The sequence below is a fragment of the Acanthaster planci genome, linkage group LG12, assembly GCF_054643075.1.
Source record: "Acanthaster planci isolate LZ-2023a linkage group LG12, COTS_SCS, whole genome shotgun sequence".
Lineage (NCBI taxonomy): Eukaryota > Metazoa > Echinodermata > Asteroidea > Valvatida > Acanthasteridae > Acanthaster > Acanthaster planci.
Window position 1 is genome coordinate 16,603,064 of NC_141788.1, and position 16,628 is coordinate 16,619,691.

Below are 16,628 nucleotides of genomic sequence, written 5' to 3' on the forward strand. Positions count from 1 at the left end.
TTGGAACAAAAGACCAGGCTGCTGGGCATTACTGACATTTTTTCACTCTCAAAAGTGGAGATAATCCAGCCTTGTTTTGAAACAGTATACCACGGTTTGGGGCATTTAGAGCGAGTGCATTACCACCGGGGACAAAAGGGCTCCTCCACCGGAGCGATGAGCCACACAGCACCGCTGCACGCTAATCTGGCCCCTATTGAAAAGAGGTCAGCAGCACACTGAGCCAGGTTCGTGAACAAAAGAAAGTTACATAACATCGCACAATCTAGGCTCTTTTTACAAGGCTGCAGGCCTGGCTGAAATACTTGGGCGCCAATAGATTTTGTCTGTCCACCAGACAGTCCTTCACGTGTTTGTAAGCCAGTAAATGAAGATAGGAATTTTTTAAAATTTTGAAAACAGAAAAAAATGATTAATATCCCACCCCAGCATTATCAACATTGATAACTGCAACCGGCAGCAAGCGGTTTATATCATAAAACATATTTGTTCTCTAACCCCCAGTGCTCAGATAAAGTTCTTTAAAGCTTACTGTGAAAAAAAATTAAGCCAAACAAAAGGTACTGGACATGGCTTGTTCACATTGTAGAGTTGAGTTTCAATAGTTGTGGATTTAATCCATATACTGTTATTCCTTTGTTTGAACTGTTGCTTACTGTTGGAGATGGTATTTTAAAAAAAGGCTACGTAAATTTATTTTTATTTTTTGAGGATATCATAGATGCATAAAGTATCCAGAAACTCTAAAAGACTTAAGCATGCAAAGCCCCTCTTACCAAAGTGAAAAAGTTCTCACAACTGTATTTGTTTTGCATGATGCAGTCAGACAGGTCGATAAACCTTCAGACTGGTTGCATAATTTCCAAATTGGTGTTATGTTTAACAGGAAATTCTCTGCCTTGCCTCCCGTAGGCTCAATACCAGCTGTTGTACCAGTTGACCCAGACTTCCCTGGACTCCAACTCCATCTATGAAAACCTGAGGTAGAATGTGCATCATTTGATGGCGGCTGAGATGGAGACTAAGTAAGGGTCAAACACCGCAACATACACATTGTCCCGTACAAAACAAGGGAGCCGTCTTTATTTAAAGTATTGAAATGTCAAACTCCTTGCATTTGAAGAGCAGAGCAAAATGCAATTGATGTGTCTGTGACAGCTTAGGATTCTAAATGGTCAGACAAAATAGCAGGAGTTCTTCTAGTTTCTGGTTAATTTATCAATTAATCTTCTTCAGAATCTCTTTCTTCATTTAAATAATCTTCAGTAGCTCAGTCAGCCGTTTTGTAAAAAAAATCATTTTATGTAACCAAGGCATATCTTTCACTCTTCGTGGTTCATTTCATTTAATTATCAAATATAGTCACATGTTGGAATTGGATGTCAGTGATATCAGAATCCTCTGTTGAGCAGAGCAATTACCTGACAAAACATGGCAAGTTGGAGGGATAATTATTTGCTAACAACCCCTCCATTTTGCCTGGTACCCAGCATATATTTTGTGCATAATCCCGTGTGGATCAGTGGCATTATGCATGGCAGGGTGTTCAAACATCATAAGAGTACATTATAGGAGAGTCGCGGCATCATCACATAAGGTGTGGTACCCTGGCCTCAAAAATTGTGCAGATGATTTGGTGCACAGTTGCCTCCAGTCCTTTTCTCTGGGGCTCACGCTGATTGTTTCTTTCTCAACCCAGGAATGGAATGAGTTTCTATTGAGGGCAAGGGACAGTTACTGATTTTAGCCAGTTTTGTGCCTGAAATGGCAACTTCAAACTTCAGTTTCACCGTCACGGAATCCAACAATTGAGATGGTTCAAAATGCTTTTGTATTGTCTCCACGACCAGGAGTTAATAATGATTTTGGTCAATTTGCATTTCTTCATGCATGCAAATGCCGCTTTTCATTCTTATTTCGAAAATGTTTGCACGTAGCAGCAGCTCTGTGCTTTCAACAGCGTCAAATTGAATCGCCACTGTGCACAACATAACATTGATGTTTCACAGCCAGAAAGCCCACTTAAAGCTTTCTTGTTTTCAACTGAAATCCATCTGACCATTCGAGCATGGAAACCGTTAACAAGTTAAAAATGCCATTTTCAGAAGCAATGTATGTGTAAAAAAGAGGTACCATTTTTAAGCATTTGTTAAAATTTTGCTATCAAGTTCATTCCAGTATGTATGCGACACTCACTCAGACCGTGCATGTTCGTTGTTAGCATCAAATTAATAATAATGATTATATTAAGTTGATTGACAAGAAAAATTTCCAAACTAAAGTGTTAATTTTCCCGACGAACAAGCATTCCTTTGTGTGTATACACTCTGTCAGAAAGTGTTAAATAAGAACTACATGTAGTCCGTGATCTCTTTTCTAAGGATAAAGAGTTACGGTAGTGTTACACTTGTCCATTGGTTTGGATGGATTGCTTCTTACAGAACAAGGGTTTAGGTTTCTCTTCTGGAGGAGTTTGATTGGTGCACGTATCCGCAAACGTCCTACTAATAGACGTCGGTCACCAACCACAACTTTGCACGCGTGGACAAAAGTGATGTCTACTTTCATTGGAAAGTCACTGACAGCGTAAGGAGTAACAGCCGAGGGAAACGTTTGGCACAAACTACAGACCATTGGTTTATTTACAGAGTCCGTAAGGGGACAAAATGTTGGTTTGGTTTTGATTTTTTCCCCTCAAAATATGTTATTTCCCAGAAATATTATTTCATTCCCTCCAAATGTTATTTCCCTCAAATATTATTCTGTTTCCTAGAAGTAATTTTAAGGAAGCTCCAAGTTACCCTCTGTGTTCCCAGCGCGTAGCCACAGTTTCGTGTGTGTTCCTTTCAAAGTTTGTATTATTATTGTAGTGACATGTACTTTGTAGTTCTAATTTATCGCATGGAAAACTATTTATCTAATTAATTATGCAGCCCGAAAACCACTCTACACTTTCCGTGACATAAGCCTGAACATCCACCATAACAAACAGTCCTTTTGGAATCACGATTTATGTCCCAATTAAGGTTATACCCCTTAATTGACATTCAATTATAAATTAACTAATTGTAAACATTGTTTTGCTAGTGTTCCATGGGAAGTTCCAATGCGTTACCTTACTTTGGGTTTGGAATGATCCGCATTTACACTTTTTATGAATGGCGGAGCAATATGTCCGGGATCCTCGCTATGAACAGTGCCTTATGCTGCTAGCAGCATGCATGTGGGCGTTGGTCGTTCGAGAACTTTCTCGGGTGCGGCCATTTCGCTGCTGATCGAGCAATGCCCAGGTAAGACAGTTTTGCTCCAAAATTCTTCACTTTCTGTACTTTTTGTGGTTAAGTACCCTCACAGGGCTTATCACCATCATAACCGCTGATCATTATAGAGCATGTCAGTTGATCTTATACATAAGGATAGTGGGATTTTGATTCCCTTTTTGAGTGGTTTCATGATCATATTGTTGGGGATTCTTCTGCGATAGGTTGCTGTGTGGCATACACACAAAGCACGTACGTTACATTTACGTTGGATGTGGTGTGCACTGTAGGCCTCGTGTGTGCAACACCGCGCTGTGTATGGAGCTTGGGGCTGTGTACGACTCGCATCGGTGGGTCGCGCTGCCATTGCTTTTCATAGTGTGCTTACTTACAAGATGGAGTACGCTGTCTAAATTTTATGCGGTGTGCATTTTATACAAGTATTCATACTGCAGTTCTATAATCCCTGTAGTTACGAATATTATTTATCATGCCACTTTTGTGAATTATGTTTGCATTAGCTCAAGCTTTTGGGGAACTTGCCTGCCACAGGGTTCCTGTACCACTTTAGGCTACATCACTGCTAAGCCACCACACCAGGGTAATTATTTACCACAAAGTGTTGATACAATGTTTCAACTTGACATTTTTACAACATTGTGTACACTAAATGTAGAAGTGTATTAAATGTGTTGTATTTTGTGTACAATAAATATCTTTGGTTGTAACCACTTATGCAACAATTTTGCATACAGGGAAATGTTTACCGAAAGAAGCTGATGAGATGAAAGCCACAAATAATAATTAAATCAATCAATTAAATCAACATCCGGTTTCCGACTGAATTCTTTGGGGGAATCAGTCAAGGGAGAGTGCCTCATCTTCTATCACTGGAGGATGGACCTACCACCCCACTACCAGGGGCGGTCTAGAATCCCACGTCCGGTCACATTATTAGAATTCTGTGTGTTTTAAAGCCGTTTATATGTACATGTATACGTATGTTCACTTTAGCGTTCATTTGTAGAATACTTTAGTGCCACGTATAGGTTCAGTATAACAGACGATATGTTTTTAAATACTGAGCATGCACCGCGTAGAACAACACTTGCATTCCTGTTCCCGCTTTGGGTGGGCGGGGGGGACTAGGTTGCGATTTCTATAAACAGGTTGAACAGTTGAATTTAAGACGTGTAATTGTATACGCAAGCCCATCGATCCCTTGCGTAAAACCTGGAACTGAAGCACTTGCGATCGTAAGGGGTCGTTTGGGAGTTCAGGCCCCTCCCCCATGGGCAGGAGAGGAAAAGTGGATGGCATATATCGGTCAGGAAACTATTCTACATGTTTGGAAGAAATAAACCAACATTTTTGAGTGGTTTTGTTCCCGTGGCTTCTTCAATTCGGCAATGTGGTGTATGCTTCAATTACGAGGCAAAATGAATATTTTGCTGCTCTCTGTGTTTGGATGGATGACATCTGTGGATATATTGAAAAAGGTCGCTCCTTACACATGTCTTTTCTGCGCCTGAATTTTAATGGTTCGACTTCTGCCCACCTTGACTCTATGTTTCCAATTGCAAGGATGGATTCAAGGCGCAGTCAAGGTAATTTGTGCAAAATAACACCATTCGCCTTTGGCGCGCTTACTTAATGTATTTCAGCGGTGCATTGTTGGGATGGTCGCCATCGTTCTAAACCGTTGCGGCCACTCATAATGCAGTACAAAAGGACTCTACACTAAACAAACGAAAGTCTTTAAAGTTATCTTGCTGATTTATGGTTTTTGGTCCTTGGTTTCGACAAATGTAACGGATAAAAATAATTCCACCCTGTAAATGAATCCTTTGACCTGACGCCATAAACGTTTGTTAACAATACATCTTAGAGTCATAATGCACGCCTGACCGTTATAAGCGTGTTATTATATCAGAGATCAGTGGTTAGTCTATGTATGTAATGCAGTTTTCATGCAGCCTTTCTGCACCATGGTGTCCCAATTAACCTTGTTTGTAATTTGGTTTTCCTATTGGAAAGGGCATTTTGAGGCTCCTTTGAGGATTTGTTTAAATCCTGAGGCAAAATACTGCAGGTGAGTCAATGCGTTAAGTAATTAAAAACTTTTCGTTAATTCTGATTGAGGAACTGACATGAAAAGTTCCATATGATATCTTACATAAAATATATAATATAGTCGATGAGAGAATCATAGAGTCTCTCATGCCTTGTGTCATTATTTTTGCAGTATGTAACAAATAACTCTCTAGGTTTTTGCATGCTTTGCAATATTAACCAGAAACATGAAAACTCTGAATATAGCTCGTTACAGTTCATTGCATTTGTGAAATGTGTCGACTTAAACATTTTATCTGGACCGGTTTACTAAATCAACATTTACAAAAGAGAAACACAAAGGCCAAAATATCATGAACCAAACAGATATAATGCGAATTTTGACCTGAACCAGTCAGTCTGAAACCAAATTATCGAATCCCCCAAACGTGAAGGATTAAATTGTAACTGGTCCCCTCGTTCTTCACATTAGTTGGTTACACAGACCAGTATTTCTAAGAACTTATATTAAGCACAGGAAAGAAGCCCTGCACTCGAGTGCGAGTTTTGCATCGTAATGTAAATAATTGACACATAAATTACCGTATTGATCGCTAATCACAGAGCCAATTAGTCAATTTTTATGATTGTCCATTTTGAATCTTAAAAGAATCGGTAATTCACACTCATTGTAATTTCTTCAGTAACTTTGCTGTGTTGCCGATAATAGTTGTAATGTAGGTGAAGCGACGGTGAAGGTGCTTGTAGGTGAGGCGCCTTTGTGAAGGTGCTTGTAGGTGAAGCGCCTTTGTGAACGGGCTGGCTTTGTGAATGAAGAAGTATGGTCCTGTCTCAACTGTGTCTGTCCCCTCGTTATTGTCCCCGTTCGTAGATGCTGTTATGCTGCTGGTAGGCAGTAAACCTCCGCGAAAACAGATCGGTGTCACCGGCCTTCTAAGGCTAGACCGCTCGCCGGCGTGACCACTGGACAGATGATGAGCTTTTTAATTGGTAAACTACATGACAATACGGATGATTCACAAGAGTGCTCCTTCAAGAGTTTGCCACGCATTGGCCAATCATAACGTCCAAAATCTGTCTAACCTTTCCAACGCACATTGGGTTGACAAATTTCGGGCTTTGTGATTGGCCAACGCGTTGCGAACTCTTGGAGGCGCTATTGTGAATCGCCCGCATTGTCAAACTAAATAACCTCGGCCTATTAACACTCTAATTCGGATGAAAATACATGTTCGATTTCTGTCAATATTGCGCGATGCCTGGTGCATCATTAGCAAAATTTGAGATTTCACCAGCTGCTTGTTCGCCGTTCCATTGAATAGCTCGTGATCTAACTTTGGAATTAATTCTCTCGTAGACTTGTGAGGTTTCAGCAGAGAAAATTTAGGAGCATCTTCATTTCTTCTCGTACCACGCTACGCACAGGATGTAGTCGATAACCCGACCTGTGAGTAAGAGTCATGTCCCAGGCATCGATAATAGTCACATTCGGCATACCACTGAATATTGTTCGCATGACCTGATCAAGCTCGTGGACGTAGGCGTCGGCCAGGAATAATCCCTTCGACCCGTCGGCTCTGGTGTTGGCCGACTTGAAGAAAACTGGGCTAGGACTGGGTCCGCGCCGCTGCAGTCGCCGCACGGCCGCTTGGATGTGCCCCATCCTCGAAGCAAAGTAATTCACGCTGTTCGTGGTGAAGTGTGCCCAGAAGTTCAACACCACTACCGTGCTGGGCCCACCTGGCAGCGCATCTAGCTCGTTCACCGTGAACTTGACGTCGTGGAAGTTGAGCCAGTTGTTGCGGATGGGGAAGTCGTGATGGCGAAACGTCAGCGTGATGTTATGCACCGTGTCGACGCCGTACAGCGGGCCGATAACCTTAGCTGATTTACCCGCCCGCTGTAGTTTCATGGTGGGACCCAGATTGCCAACTAAAAATTCCAGCCACTGCCTGAGCGTGGAGTCACCGTAAAAGTACAGACTCTTGTTCCGGAGACACATAAGGATCTGCGGGATCTTGAACGACTTCTCTCGGCACACTCTAGACCTCCAAGAGTCTCTGTAATAATAGCCAGCGGCTAGTGATGGGGGTTTAGGAGGCAGTCCTGGTTTGCATTCAGGTAAGCTTTGGCACGGCTCGTTCGTGATTCCTGGGGCTGAAAATAGAAAGATGATCCAAATAGTTTGGGTTGTTTAAAGAGGAGGAATGGATGGACTCGTGCACACATAGGCCTACAGGCGTCAAGTTAGGCTGCCCAGAGTAGTATAGTTAAACTATATGTGTCCTTACTTTATGGTAAAACTATATGTGTCCTTACTTTATGGTAAAACTAAAGCTTTCCGAGTTTATACATGAAGAATTCTAGATCTTTTTCGAGGAGAAACCGAGGGGAAACCGAGGGAGGCTAGTTTTATAAGATATCGAGGTAAAGCAGTCACTGTTTTAAAACATCTCTCCCACCGATTCTGCTTGATTTTAACGATTATCTGATTAGTACATTTAAGCCCAGTTCTCCAGTGCTAGTCATACTATAACGTGCACAGGCGCAGAGACTATCGTTTATTTTAACACTTAACTCACAGATTCAGATTGTGTCGAGCCACTCACGTGGCATTTCGTTAGTGTCTTCTTGGTCCAAAGTTCCATATACCGGCAGCAACCAAAGAACTGTACGCCCAGCAACGGGTATTCCGTGTATATGTATGGGGGATGTGCATGTTACACATACGTGCTTCCGCTACAGAGCTGGGTTCAAACATTTCGTGAAGAGGTTTGAAGTAATGGCGGTGAATTGTCAATAAGTGTTATTTTCAAAAGTACATTTTAATCAGTAGTTATCGATTAAATCAAGCCACATCCGTAGGGGAAAAAGTATACAAAATATTGACAGCTCTACCTTATGGTGTCATTAAAACCAGCCTCCACCTGTGATCTATCCATGAAGCATTCTGCTCTCCCTTAGGAAAGTAGAATGATCCACGGATCACAAAGCTTTACAAAGCTAGCTTTACTGCTCCATTCAAATGATCAATATTTTGTTTGCCACTCCTTGCCCATTGTGTCTTCTGTGGGTTACGACTGTTAGGGGGCGGGAGACCGTGACGAAAATGACTTCACCAAGTTGCTCCCCCTTTGATTCTCGATCTCCAAATCCTTTTCAGTCGGATAATTCCTGCCACGACCTCGGCGATCTTGCTCCAGAATTCCCTGCCGGACTGTTCTGACTGGGCCCATAATCTACAGATCACACGGGGAAATTGGAACGAAGAAAAAGAAATCAGGAAACATACCTCGAGGAACCACAGATACTGCTCTGACGGGACCAGCGTTGGACAGATAGGCGAAATCCTTAATGCCCCTGTAACGATCAGTGAAATGAACACTCGTGTAAAGTTTGTATAACCCAGTATATGCTACTGGAAAATGAACCTTCGATGGGTTAGGAAAAACGAGGTTTGCAATAAATTGTTAATATGATTGGTTAGCAGAAACCAGTGAAGGTAGAAACTTGAACTTAATATTTAAAAAGGTCCTTAGTGTTATTTCGGTCTTAAACAAATGGCAATAACCAAATGAAATGCACTAGCGTTTCTTGATGTAAAGTAAAATTCTTTGATTAGTGTACTATTATATTCGGAATAGAAAAGGGTTCATGATGTGAATTTTACAATTGAATGTTTTGTGCAACTTTTAAATGAAACAAGGCTTTTTGATATTTTTTTTGGTTACAGTAATTTAAAAGTGCTCTTAAAAAGAATAGGTCACACATGGAGGAAGGACACAGAAGGAGTTTGAACTGCCCGGGCCAGAACATCTGGCCAAATACCGCTTTCTGACATACCCAGTATGTCCATAGCCAGAGCGCAGAGCACGCCTGCTACTCACCACCTGTTTTGCAACCATAAGCCCTCTTTGTACTCTATGATCGTCGCCGCAATTTTTCGTTGGTAATCTGCATCCCTAAAACGTTGTGTACTGTAGTATAGGAAGTTGAATATTCATGCCATCGTTGGTGCTTGATATGATCCGACAACAACATCAAATTTAGTGCTTGCGCAGTTGCTTTTACTAGGCTGTGTACCCAAAGTGTTCATGTGCAGTTGTTGCCCTTATCGAACGCTTTCTTCTGGACTTCTTTTTGGAATAAATAGCCAAGCTGTTTTGAAGATTTTGTGTTTTGTTTGAATAATTTTTATTATAGCATTTGTACAAAAGCGTATTTTATGAGATTTCACGATCACTCCCTGTAATGAAATAGCGCATTTTGTTCCTAATGAACTGAGCTTTCCAGAAGAAGTGAAGATTTTGATGGCCAGTCTTAGCCAAATTCGTACTTAGTCTTTGAACACTGATGTATTGGACGGAGGAGACTATAATTACAAACTTTGTATGGATAATGAAAGAGTGTGTCAAAATTTTAAAAGTTTATTTATGATGGCAAAAGTAGGTCTAATATCAGGAATTTTTATCTCTCTATTTCCTGGTCACATCGATAATTTGTATTTAATTGCAAGCAAAAAATTACAAGTATTGCCAGGATATTACTGGCCCGGCTTGTCTGGCTAAGATGCAGGCAGCAATAAGGCATTTTTGGAATGTTTTCTATTATTCGTCAGACGCGGCGGCGACCATCATTGGACGCTTTGAAGTGCGTGAGTTACAACTCCTTCTGTGTCCTTACTCCATGGGTCACACTTCCGGAAACATAAGTCTGTTGCTGTTGTGATGTCATAACAGGAAGTAGGATACTATCCAAATTATGCATTTCCGTAAAAGCCGACATAAAAAACCAAAAAAATAAACGAAAAACCCCACAATGCCCTGAAGATGTGAGACAAATGTTCAAATCAGATTAAGGGTGAAACAAGGGTACTGCATTGTTGAGGCCCTTAGGGTGCAGGTGACATACTGCGCAAAAATGAAACTGTGCAAAGTCCAGTGTCCGGTGTTGGTGAATTAGACGATTGCTTATAACTGTCACTGATTTTCATTAAGGCCAGGGATGGCGATACACATTTTACGTACACTTTCCATGCTGCTATTTCGTCTGGAGTCATGATCTTGTTGAAGAATTCATGAGACGCGCGCCAGTCACCCCTGTGCAAAGAGATCGCTGAACAGGGCAGGGTCGCAGGCTTCAGACAGTACCAGTTGGTACCAGCTTTGGTATCGGAATAGTCACAGACTTCAGTGGGCGATAGGTAGGAGTAGGCCACCTCAGGGTTAGTTGCAATGAACGGCATTTCACTGACCATGTGGCAGGGCGTGTACTCAGTCGTACCGTTCGCGGTGAACTTGGACACGTAGTTGGATGACGCCCCGCAAAGCTTCCACATACTCCGCGCTGTGGACGAACGACACTTGGGGCACTACCTGACCGGCCCACGTTAGTGTTAGTCGGGCAGTGTAGCTCCCGTTCCCGTGGTCGGTTAGCTGATTAAACGGGGCGCTCGCTTTCAGCTTATTCGAGCGGATCAGAGGCCACAACAGGTCACCGCCTGTCTTTTTCGTCACATTGTGGCCGTCACGGACTTCGATGTAGAACTCTAGCACGTCACATGTCTTATAAGAAGTCTTGGGATCCTTTATGTAGAAAAACGAGTTTGAAGCAACAGTCGGATTTGTCAAATTAATTGGGGGTTTAGAGCCGTCATCAAATGCTACCGGAGAGGGCGGTGTCTTCTTTCGAATTGAACCGATCTGAGTACATAAAAGTAAAAAGATGATAAAAGCATTTTTTAAAATGTAATCAAAAGAAAAGAAAGCCGACAACGTAGGGAAAGGGCTTTATAACGGCTTTCCCTATAAGCTCTGAGGTGAAATTATTGGGTAGTGTGGTGTGGGATATGATATATAACTCCAGGACTAGCACCCTCGGCGATATCCCTGGGTGAGGGTAATGTGCATTTTTATTGCCTAGTCACGTGATCGCTCTGGGCGAATGAAATTACAGTTTTCAACAGACAGTATAACCCCCCCCAAAAATGAAACCCTGTCCACTTCGAAATATTTCAACGGAATCTTTCAAAATGTCTCCCTGTGATGTGAATGTGATTCTGTTGGTATTGACATTAAATTTGAAGGGGCGTCAAAACCGGGGTTCTTACACAAAAAAAAAATGCTACTCAATTATGCAACCCTATATCGAGGATTTTTCCAGGCCCATAGGAAGATTAAAAATTCTTTGTGAAATTCATGTTAATCAGAAGTAGATAGTAGAATCAACCGTCCTACTCTGCATGTGACGAAAAACTACTAACCCACGGCACAAACACCCCCTGAACAGTTGAAATGAAATCAGTTATACGATTATTTGTACAACGTTTTCAACACGAGTGAATCAAAGGAGTATTAATATGGTTAACCTCAAGAAACAGTTTGGAGCAGCGGCGTATCTAGCTTTTGGTGTGTGTGTGGGGGGGGTGGGATCCAAAAGCGAATGCGGCTTCGGGCTTATTCAACATGGTGTTGGGTTAGAACAAAATCAAAAGCCTTAAGGTCCCGACATCCTTGCTTTTATTTGCTGGTGTTGTTTTCTTCGAGCCGGATTTTGAAGACTTCCTTGAAGTTTCTTCTCAATCTTGTTACAGGTAACACTGAACCTCAAATGTCGCTGCAGATGTTTTTAGAGAGGGCCAAACACTGTGTGTACTTCTTATAGCGCAGAGGTCCACACTATGCATGCCGCACTTGCTCACAAAACCGGCAGAATTGGTCTTTTGAGTTGAACTAGCCTTTTGTCAAGGCCTTCGCGGCTGTGTTTATGTGTAACTGCAAAGCAGCTGTACCGGAGACCACATGCACGAGTGGCGCAGCCACGAGGCCTTTCCAACTTGTTAGGAATTTCTTAAGTTTTTCTTTATGTTTTCGATTTTTGCTACCCCGTAACAAAAATCTCAACCAATCATAAGCGAGGGGGGTCAGCACACATTAACCTATTATGCAAGCTGAAAGTGTACGAAAGATGGCGAGCATTTCAAGTGTGTCGGCGGCCGTGAGTTGTCTGAGCAGTATTTGGACAGTTGTTATGAATATGCTGCTGGAAAACATCACCTTGCCGAGTTTAAACCGTTGCTGTGTTAGGCTATTAAAGCATCTGTAGTGTACGCGGGCGAGACGATTTCGTCTCTACCCACGGGATATGCTAAGAGCTCCATATTATAAGCACTGCCATTTTTGCTGTGACCATTCGGCCTTTATGAACTGCTACTTGCTAGTGTTACTCCAACGTCAGAACCATCCCCCACCAACAAGCATCATAGTTGTCATCTCACCGCTTATTGCCCTCGTGAAAAACCAGAAGAGAACAGTGCGTAAGTTTTGGAGGTGATGCCGTTTATTTCGGAGACTTTCTGCTTCAAATATTTACATGAAATTTATGAATAATGCATAGTGGAAAAAGCTTATGAATAATTCACCAAAAAACCCCTCAAAATCAAGTTGGAAAAGGCCTCGTGGCTGCGCCACTCGGCTTTGCAGTTACACACACACTCAGCCACGAAGGCCTTGACAAAAGGCTACTATTGGTGGATCATTGTTGCATTTTTCAAGTCAATTATGGAATGACGAAAAAACAAAAATCCCACAGAATTGTTAGTTGTTTCGGTACCAGAACGGGCCTTTCAAATTCAGAAACGCATGAATTTTGGACAGTTATGTGCCGAAATGTCATGGTGCGTCGTGTACGATGAACACCTCCAAAACGGTTGTGATTTTACACATACAATACAATGTTGATATTTATCTTCATTTTTCATTACTTGTACAATTTGTGCAAAAATATCTTCTATTCAACCGGTGGCTGTCATTTTATGCTTTCCAAGAACAACGCCGGAACGCACACGCAAACCCACACTCACAACTATGAACCAGTTCAGACAATCCTGGCCAAATCTTGTCGGGCCCTCCACCCCCTGGCCCCCTCTCAATGTTGGATCTCAATGCGCAATCTGCGCTCCAGCTCGACATGACAACATTGACCGGAAGAGTGGGGGACCTGGAAAGGGTATGGCTATTGACACGTGTCCCAACAAGTTTGTTTAGGATGGTAGCTGGTCTCAATGCCTTAAAAACGAACAGTTTATTTTCCTTTCACTTACAGATCTATTTTGCACAACAATGCCAATAGATGCACATGATATGCCATTGGTGCATGCTGGTTCTATTGCTGAAGAAGGATGCGATTTGTACATTTTCAAACAGGAAAAATCCTGCCAACTTGGTGCAGGAAAGTTTTTATTTACATTTACTAAGCACGAATACAAAACACTTGTTTTCTACCTTTACAATGCTCTCCTTGAAGTACCCAGGATGGCTCATCATGATCAACACCGAGCCCACTACAAAGAAAACTGCGACCATCAGGATTGCGCGTACCGATTGCCGATAAAATCCACTACACAGCGGCTGATGACTCCATCTGTCCACACTGTGTGTGTCACCGCCCGTAAGCGCCGATGCCCCCGTTTTCCCTCTCCAATGGTAAAGTAGAGGATGTTTCATCTTCGTGTCCTTCAAAGTTCCAAGACCCCCAGGCTAATGGACGTAGGCAGATTGGTTCATGTCACTATCGACAGGTTAATGGAGACTGGTTTCAACACTTAAAAAGTTCTGCACTTTATTTTGCATTGGTGTTTGATTGCCAGAAACATTAAAATCAGGCAGCGTGACGACAATATAATGCATAATTATGAGGCAAGTCGTTTTTGTTGCATCATTTTCCGTCCACCAGTGCTGGACACAACCCGTCGCGGCCTTTCAGGCTTAACTCAATGGATGTTTCCATTTCTCACTAGGATGAAATTTTTACACAAACTTTTGTCAGCAAATCTTTTATGTTTTCCCCACCAACTGTGAGAAATCCAAGGCTACCAGCTGACTAAAATCCCTTTGAAAATAGTGCTTAGGTCCAATACTCCAAGTCCTGTCGGGAAGCTGGTGTTTGCTCTCAGGGAATCAATGTTATTTAAATTTGTGTGACGTTTACTCTTTTTGAAGTTTAGTAGTGAAACGTTGGAAAACGAAATGTACAAAAATACCAGAGTTTGCTAGCCATGATTATGCTGTATTTCTATTAATTAGTTTTAGTTAGGACTTCATTGTTTTATAGCAATTATTAAAGTTTTTGCAATGATTGCTGTATATTGATACTTCCTTGTTTTCGATAACTTTGATGGAATTAAATACAAGGGATAGGTCTAACTGGAATCTCAAAGCTAAAGTTTTCAGAATTAATGCAGTTGCTATAACACACCTTTATATTTCCATTGCATGGTTAGAGCTTAAAAATGGTTTTCATGTCACGGTTAGGCCGCGCAAGTCATCCCACCACAAGTCCCCATACCCCAATTTTCAGAGCAAATTTGAGCAACTCATGATTACCAAGGACTAATCAGGAGCGGTTCCTGACCTAAGTTACAATTCAGAACTTGTATGTACACAATAACACATTCATCCAACTGTAATTTGCTATATGCTCCGTTGATACAAACGATGACGGTTGCACACATTCCGTTTTTCTTCTACTGAAGCGCAGTGGCGTAGCTAGGATTTTACTAGTGTGGGGGCACAAGGGGGGCTCCAGCATCTTATGGGGGGCACCAACTTTCAGTGGTGTGCTTTTGGGGGCAAGCTTTGTTAGCCTTATTCAATCTCCATTCATTCGGTTTTTTTTGGGGGGGGGGCACCTGGGGGAACATGAATTTATGGGGGCACGTGTTCTCCAGGCCCCCGTGGCTACGGCACTACCGAAGCGCCCCGGTGAAGCCCTACGTACTCCAGCCTATACGGGCATGTCGCGCTGTCAAAAGGGGGAAAATGATAAAATTCAAACTGAGACTCACCCGTTCGTTTCAGCTTTCCTGTGGCTCTAGATGTGGAGTTGCCAGCAGCAGCAGCAGCGAATAGTCTGGCTCCTAGCACTAACGTATCTATACACAGTTTGACCATGAAAACACCGATTACGGTCAATTCCTCTTTCGTTTATCTATTAGCCAAGCAGCGCTAAAAGTATCACTTCATCCCCGGTGCCGTGATTTTCATGTAGTGTAATTCCCGGTGACGAGAGAAAGTGAGGCGGTGAGGCCAAATTTTGGGGTTCCTGTGTCACTCTCAAATTTTGGTTTATTGGAGATCTCCACTTTGCTCATGAAAAGACCTGCCAGTACAAAATTATTATTTTAAACAAACACGAATCTTTGGTTCTATAAATTAAATTAAATACCAATTTCCATGATCAATGAAGAGTATTGCTGGTGGTACATGTAACTTACGATGTAACATGTACATGCTGTGGATTTCCAAGGTCATGCATAATATATTGTACATGTACGATAACAAAGGTTGGGGTACACGTACGTGCACACCATATTGCAAATTTGACATTTAACTTGCACCCTACTACATACAGCCACTTGTATGACCTTATATTAGCCATTATATAACTCGCTATATACATGTAACTCACAAGTCGATATAGCCAATCTGCCCCTAGCCTAGGGCCCCAAACCCTGCTGGTACAATTCAGCAAATCCACAGGATCATTCCAGGCCCTGAACCTGACGACTACAAAGTTGTCTAGAAGTTTTGGAAGGAATCCGAGGTTGTGGCGCGAACGACCACTTTACACGTATATTCATGGGCACTGGAGCTTAACTGATTGCAACTTAATCCCTCTATTAATCGATCTGGACTATTAAATATCTACCCATTTACATTTATCTGTAACTCACAAGCAAGCCATTATCATTTTATAAATGAATGCATTATTAAACCTGGCACTATCTCTCGTGTCCGCATAGCATGTCCAAAACACCAAGATTACTACACGGCAACGTACCGAGCGATTCATGGACAACATGAATAACGCCCTCATGTGACTACAGCACTTAACAATTAGCAAACACCACATTCACATCAATATACGCCTATGCAACCATCTTCATAACAAGTTACTTCGCTTTAAAGTACCTCATAAAATCAGTAACAGTTTCAACAAACCTGCAAGTCCACAGCGGTGACGAGGTAAATTAAAAACGTTAACAGATGCTTCAGACAAGATAAAGGTTGAGATCTGCAAACATCATCAGGCTCTCATCCACAAAGTGTGCCCACCAGAGTGCTATTGCAGGGAATGTCCCCTAGGTTTGTACAGGGAATGTCTGATTTTTCTCAACCGATTTTCCGATTTTCTGCTCTAAAATTCTTCATACATGTATAACACAATCCTTTCACTCATATGAAAGCATACTTTTGCACCTGCATGTACTCGTTCATACTCCCCGCTGATCTGTGT

General features: G+C 42.0%; 2 protein-coding genes across 10 annotated transcripts in view; one reads left to right on the forward strand and one right to left on the reverse strand.

Annotated features, from left to right (window-relative positions):
- The window catches only part of LOC110978502 (uncharacterized), a 51,360-nt gene extending 41,086 nt beyond the window's left edge, over positions 1–10,274 (forward strand). Inside the window, exons 51-55 of one of the 9 annotated variants that reach the window (XR_015427349.1) lie at positions 913–3,861; positions 5,298–5,352; positions 6,205–6,323; positions 6,691–7,454; positions 8,497–10,274. Coding sequence is in view for 1 of the 9 variants with exons in the window: in XM_087144062.1 (XP_087000188.1) it covers positions 913–987 (75 nt within the window). In the remaining 8 variants the exon portion in view is untranslated. Of the gene's footprint in view, positions 1–912; positions 4,087–5,297; positions 6,324–6,690; positions 7,455–8,496 lie in introns of those variants that run through there. The other 8 variants (XR_015427351.1, XR_015427353.1, XR_015427348.1 and 5 more) reach the window with 8 other exon arrangements.
- Positions 5,016–13,731, reverse strand: LOC147797200 (NXPE family member 3-like). Its single transcript, XM_087144064.1, has 4 exons — positions 13,616–13,731; positions 10,361–11,035; positions 8,626–8,693; positions 5,016–7,490 (listed from the first exon to the last, which is right to left on the reverse strand). Exons 2-4 carry the CDS (start codon positions 10,669–10,671, stop codon positions 6,703–6,705), a joined length of 1,167 nt encoding a protein of 388 aa, XP_087000190.1. The 5' UTR covers positions 10,672–11,035; positions 13,616–13,731; the 3' UTR covers positions 5,016–6,702.
- Between the last annotated feature and the right edge of the window lie 2,897 nt (positions 13,732–16,628).

What these genes read in the sequence shown, in the direction of transcription:
- LOC147797200 (XM_087144064.1), bottom strand. Translation starts at nt 10,671, where the DNA reads ATGTGGAAGCTTTGCGGGGCGTCATCCAACTACGTGTCCAAGTTCACC. An exon ending in GAAATAGCAGCATGGAAAGT is followed by an intron (nt 8,694 to 10,360) that starts GTACGTAAAATG and finishes TGATCGTTACAG; the next exon opens with GGGCATTAAGGATTTCGCCT. An exon ending in AGTATCTGTGGTTCCTCGAG is followed by an intron (nt 7,491 to 8,625) that starts GTATGTTTCCTG and finishes TTCTATTTTCAG; the next exon opens with CCCCAGGAATCACGAACGAG.